General features: G+C 41.7%; 1 protein-coding gene across 3 annotated transcripts in view; it reads left to right on the top strand.

Annotated features, from left to right (window-relative positions):
- The first annotated feature begins 1,858 nt into the window (after window positions 1-1,858).
- Window positions 1,859-6,000, top strand: part of lmtkb (lemur tail kinase 1 b) — a 540,811-nt gene continuing 536,669 nt past the window's right edge. The window contains exon 1 of one of the 3 annotated variants that reach the window (XM_043714969.2): window positions 1,859-2,234. In XM_043714969.2, the coding sequence (XP_043570904.2) occupies window positions 2,141-2,234 (94 nt within the window). In that variant the 5' untranslated portion in view covers window positions 1,859-2,140. The remainder of the gene's footprint in view (window positions 2,235-6,000) is intronic. The other 2 variants (XM_043714970.2, XM_043714971.2) reach the window with 2 other exon arrangements.

Raw genomic sequence — 6,000 nt, 5'->3', positions numbered from 1 at the left:
ACATTGCTGATGTAAAAGTGTGACGCATATCACAAGTGCAAAGAACTGTTTATTTTTGACAGTGAGAAATGTCCATAGAAGTTAGAATTTTGTATCAAAATAGAGGGACCTCACAATTAATTTATAAAAATGATATCTTGGACCTGTAGACAGTCACGCTGAAAGGCTTGGCAGGTCTGATTGACTATTTCTCTTCGGAACAAAGCATTTAACTGGGCAATGGGATCCCTTGCAAAATCACAAAATGGTGCAGTTCAGACACTGTTGTGAGCAGGTATGCATTGGTATCTGTCAAGCACTCAGCACATCTTGATCATTACGGGTCATTATAAAACTGCCAGGACCGGCTTCCATGTGCTGATTGTTTTGTTTGTGGAGTGTTGGAAGGGAAAAAAACCAGAAAGCAGAATCAACCCATTAGTTAAAAAATCGTAACTTCTGAAAATCAAAGAATCATCATGGATTTAAGTTGTTAACTCTGATTTTCTCTCTCCACAGATGCTGCCAGATCTGCTGAGTTTCTCCAGCATTCTCCGTTTAATGGGTAGGGACCCCTGATGCCCATCTGCTCAAACCCAAATAAAACCACGGAGATAGTTTATGCCCATCCAACTGGGCATGTTTTCAGGTTTAACGTCTGATCCAAAAACTGGTGAATTCTTGGCACAGGATATTGCTCTGGCCGATATCCTGGAATGGAGAGCCAATCCAATGATGGGATGGCAGTGCCTGTTACTCCACATGAGTGAGATTACTTTGGATGCATAGCAGAGAAAGAGGCCAACCACTCCATGCTGGACATTTATATTACTTGGTTTTGGGGGGCGGTATAGTTCAGTTGGCAGGACTCTTGGCTTGTGAAGCAGTGATGCCAACAGCATTGGTCCAATTCCCATCACCAGCAGAGGTTACCATGAATGATTCTTCTTCTCAACCTCTCCCCTTGCCACAGAATGAGGTTGAGAAACTTATCAGCCATGATTGAATGGTGGAGCAAAGTTGATGGGTTGAAAGGCCTGATTTCTGCTCTTACTGTATGGTTGCCCTCAGGTTAAATCACCACCAGTTATCTCTCTCTCTCTGAAGACTGATTGATTTATTGCCACATGTGCCAAAGGACAGTGAAAAGCTTTGTTTAGAAGGAGTACAGGTAGATCATAGTAAGCAAAGTTGTACAGATCAGGGGTTGTAAAATGGCTTAGACAGAGGCATATAGGTTACATGGCACAGGGCGTGTGCTAGGCGAGATCAACATTAGCAAGGTCAGCATTAAACATAAAATACAAAATCCATTCATCAGTCTAATAATGGGCAGGAAGAAGTTTTTCTTGAACCTGCTGGTGTGTGCGTTCAGGCATCTGTATCTTCTGCCTGATGGAGGAGGTTGTAGAAGATCTTTACCAGGGGTGCAATGGGTCTTTGATAATGTTGGCGGCCTTAGAGAGCAGCCCTATAGTCTGATAAGGCTATGGTGGCACACACACTATTCAGTTTTATTGGAAGATGATGAAACCTCTGGTCAAAGGCATATATTTTTCCAATTGATAATTTGGTGACCATTATTGATGGCCTGTAGCTGAGAGCTCCCCACCCCAGAATCCATACACACAGACAAATAGATGCTCAGTAAACTGCAAATGTTATTTCCACCTCATTAATGATAAACACAAATCAGATTGGCGCTATTCAGTGAGGCACTTGGGGGGTGTCTAGTTTAACACCTGAGCAGGTGCACGGTGGGTGCACAGACAGAGAGAGAGGGAATGAGCGCGCTCCCATGTGCGCGCCGCCGAGGAGAAGATGGCGCTGCGTGCCCGCGGGAGCCCGCACTGTGTGGAGAGTGCGCGCCGCCGGCCCACCTCTGCATCGCTAGCTGCCAGCGAGCCGCGAGGATGGAGTTCGGGCAGCGGGAGGACCCCAGCTTTGTCCAGGGGAGGCAGGAGGCACTGTTCCTCAGCCATTCACTAGGCAGCTAGGCAGTAACTCAGCCACGGCTGCAACAGAGAACAGCAACAACAAAAATCACACATTCATCAATTGCTGTCAGAAATTTGTTTATCATCAAGTTAATTTTTTTCCTCTCTTATCAGGCACTGTTTTTTGTTTTCTTTAAAATATATCATTTCTCTTAATAATAACCATGTGGAGGAGCTTGCATCTGAGGCTTGTTTGGCTTCTCTTATGCTCAGGACTCTGCAATCCTAGCCTGGCTTTCAGCTCTCATTTCGACCCGGGTGAGTAATGAAAGAAAACAAAAAGACATTTTCTCTCTCTCTCTCGTTTATTAATTGTTGTGATCTTTCTCCCTGCTTTTCTATCGTGTTTGCAAAGCAATATTTGAAGCAAAGAGATAAGATGCGGACTGCCTTCTGACCAGTCTCTCCTCCTCAGTGCAGCTCAGGAAGGATACCTGTCCTCGCTTGCAGCACCCTATCAGTGCTGAGCGTTAGCTCTCTGTCTCTTCTCTTCCCGTTTCCCCCTATGCCTCATTTCTATGTATCCCCCCTCTACCTTCCTGTCCTTTTCCCATTTCCCCCCCTCCTTCAGCTTCCCCATTACCTCCTCTGCCCCCTCCTCCTCCATCACTGCTGGCCCTCTCCCTCTACCGTTCCTCCTCTTTCGTAACAACATAGAAAATCGGTGCAGGAGATCATTCTGCCCATCAAGCCCGACCCCCTCACACGCAAACAGATCCCCGCTGATTATTTACCTAATGTCAGTTTTCCTCACTGTCCCCATATTCCTCCATATCATTAGTATCCAGCTATCTATCTCGAGCATGCTCAATGACTAATCTTCCTAAAGTCTTTAGGGTAAAGAATTCCACATCCCCACCACCCTGTGAATAAGACTTCCTCCTCATCTCAATCTTAAATGGCCTTCTTCTCATTCTGAGGCTGGTTCTAGATTGACAAGTGGAGGGGGAGGGCGTATTCTATAAACACCTACTCTGTCACCCCCATAAGAATTTTGTAAGTTTCAATGAGATTGCCTTTGATTCTCTAGAGAGTGCAGGCCCAGTTTCCTCATTCTTTCTTAAGAATTCTACCATTCCAGAGATTTGAGTGATAAAGCATTGTTGCACTCTCTCTGTGGCAAGTACGCCCTTCCTTAGAGAAGGAGACCTAATCTGTAAATAATATTTCAGGTGTGGTCTCATTAAGGCTCAATACAATTGCAGCAAGACCTTGTTATTTGTGTACTCATATCCCCTTTCATTGAACATATCATTTGCCTTCCTATTTGTTTGCTACATCTGCATGTTGGTGTTTAGTGAATAATGAACATCCAAGTTCCTTTGGACATCAACACTTCCCGACCTCCCACCACTGAAAAATAGTCTATCTTCATTATTTTTCTACAAAAATGAATAACCACACTTACTCACATTATATTTCATCTGCCATAATCTAGCTCATTTCCTTAGCCTGCCCAAGTTCCCTTAATGTCTCTGTGCATCCTTCCCACAATTTATATTTCCATCTAGATTTGTATCATCAGCGTATTTGGAAATATTACATTTGGTGCTCACATCAAAATAGTTTACGTTGATTGTGTTCCCATCACTGGTCCTTGTGGCACCCCACTAGTAACAGCCTGCCGTCCTCAGAATGACCCTTTATCCCTTCCCTCTATATTGTCCGTTAACCAATTCTCAATCCACACTAATGTGTTACCCCATACCCATATCCTCCAGTTATGTTTACTAATCTCCTGTGAAGGACTTATTCAAAGTCTTTTGAAAATCCAAATACACCACATGCTACAAGTAACATCCTCAAAAAACTCTACAGCAGATTTGTCAAATATTTGCTGACTTTGCCTAATCATATTATTTTCTCAGTGTAGACCTATCACATCCTCTCTAGTAGTTTCTAAGGTTTGCTTGACCACCGATATCAAGCTAATTATCATTCTCTGTTTTCTCTCGCCCTCCCTTCTTAATTGGGAGGGTTACATTTCCTATTATCCAATCTGTAGGAAACTTTCTCAAATCCATAACGTTTTGAAAGATCACCAATGCATACTACAGCCACCTCATTCAGTACTGTGTGACGTAGCTCATCTGGTCCAGGGGATTTTTCAATCGTCAATCCAATTAATTTTTTTAAGTATTACTTTGTTATTTATAATAACTGCTTTCAGTTCCATTTTCTAAAGTCCCTTGGTCCCCAGTATTTCTTCACTTCATTTAATGCAATCTTTAATTTATTTTGTTAACCACGATTGATTCACTTTAATGTTTTTCATGATCTCTGAGGTGAACGTAGACCATGTAATATTTCTTTAAATACTAGACATTGCCTATCTTCCACCCAATCATTTAATATATTATCCCAATCCACTTTAGCCAGCTTATCCCTCATATATATATCTTTGTTCAGAACTAGAATCATAATTTTAGAATTAATTATATCACATTCACAGTTAATGTAAAACTCAATCATATTATGGTCACTATTTCCAAATGACTCTTTTACAGCTAACTTGTTAATTAGTTTTCTTTGTTATATAATACTGAATGTAAAATAGCTCAAACCTTAATTGGTTCTTCAACATACTGCTCATGAAATTCATCGCATATACACTCCAGGAATTCACCACCTTAGAATTAGTGCTAATTAGGTCCAGTCAGTCTATATGTAAATTGAAGTTACCCATTATTACCGTATTACCCATATTATATGCTGCTCTAATTTCCTGGCATATACCATACCTACCTATAATCATTACAGTTTGATGGTTTATAACCAATTACCATCAAGTTTGATGTCCTTGCTGTTTCTTAGCTCCTTCCACACATTCTACATCTTGAACCTTTAGTTGAAGATCGTCTCTTACTAATTACTGATTTTATTCCTTGTTAAGAGCACTGCCAGACACTTCTTTTCCCTTTTACCTTTCCTTCTTAAATGATGAATATTCCTGAATATCATTTCACTGTCCTGGTCAACCTGCAACCACATCTTCATAACGGCAATTAAGTCATCCCAGTAGCCTGTCTTTGGTCCTTCAACTCATCTACTTTGTTGCAAATGCTGCATGCATTCAGGTAGAGTGCACTTACGTTTCTGTTGTTAACATAATTCTGCATTCTGGTGCTATGTGATACTTGCTTTTATTGGTCTGTCTTTGAGTTTACAGTCATAAAGTCACTGAGATGTACAGCACAGAAACAGACCCTTCAGTCCAACTCGTCCATACCGCCCAGAAATCCTATCTATTCTACTCCCACTTACCCTCTAGTTCTTGATTTCCCCTACCCCAGGGAAAATACTTTGTCTACTTATCCTATCCATGCCCCTCATGATTTTATAAACCTTTATAAGGTCACCCCTCAGCATCCGATGATCCAGTGAAAACAGTCCCAGCCTATTCAACCTCTCCCTATAGCTCAAATCCTCCAACCCTGGCAACATCATTGTAAATCTTTTCTGAGTCCTTTCAAGTTTCACAACGTCCTTCCAATAGGAAGGAGATCAGAATCATATGCAATATTTCAAAAGTGACTGAACCAACGTCATGCACAGCTGCAACATGACCTCCCAACTCCTGTATTCAATACTCTGACCAATAAAGGAAAGCATACCAAATGCCTTCTTCACTATCCTATCTACCTGCGACTCCACTTTCAAGGAGCTATGAACCCACACTCCAAGGTCTCTTTGATCCCTAGGAACTTACCATTAAGTGTATAAGATTTGCTTTCCCAAAATGCAACACTTTGCATTTATCTAGTTTTCTGCTTCCTGTTACTAATTTTGCTTCTCTCCAATCTCCAATCCCTCTCAAATTCCTGTATCACTCTAGTTTAAATCCATCCCAACAGCACTAGCAAATCTCTTTGTGAGGCTGTTAGTCCCAGTACTGCCAACGTGTAACTCTTGCACAGGTCTCATTGACCATAAAACTAGTCCTAATGCCTCAGAAATCTGACGTCCTTCCTCCTACATCAGTTTTTCAGCCATGTGCGCAATCTTCCTGTTCCAATACTCACTA

Source organism: Chiloscyllium plagiosum, unplaced genomic scaffold (assembly GCF_037043375.1).
Source record: "Chiloscyllium plagiosum isolate Xiang-an unplaced genomic scaffold, Cpla_swu_hap1 HiC_scaffold_25, whole genome shotgun sequence".
NCBI classification, from domain to species: Eukaryota; Metazoa; Chordata; class Chondrichthyes; order Orectolobiformes; family Hemiscylliidae; genus Chiloscyllium; species Chiloscyllium plagiosum.
Note: the sequence above shows the minus strand (reverse complement) of the source record. Positions and strands in the feature narration are given on the sequence as shown.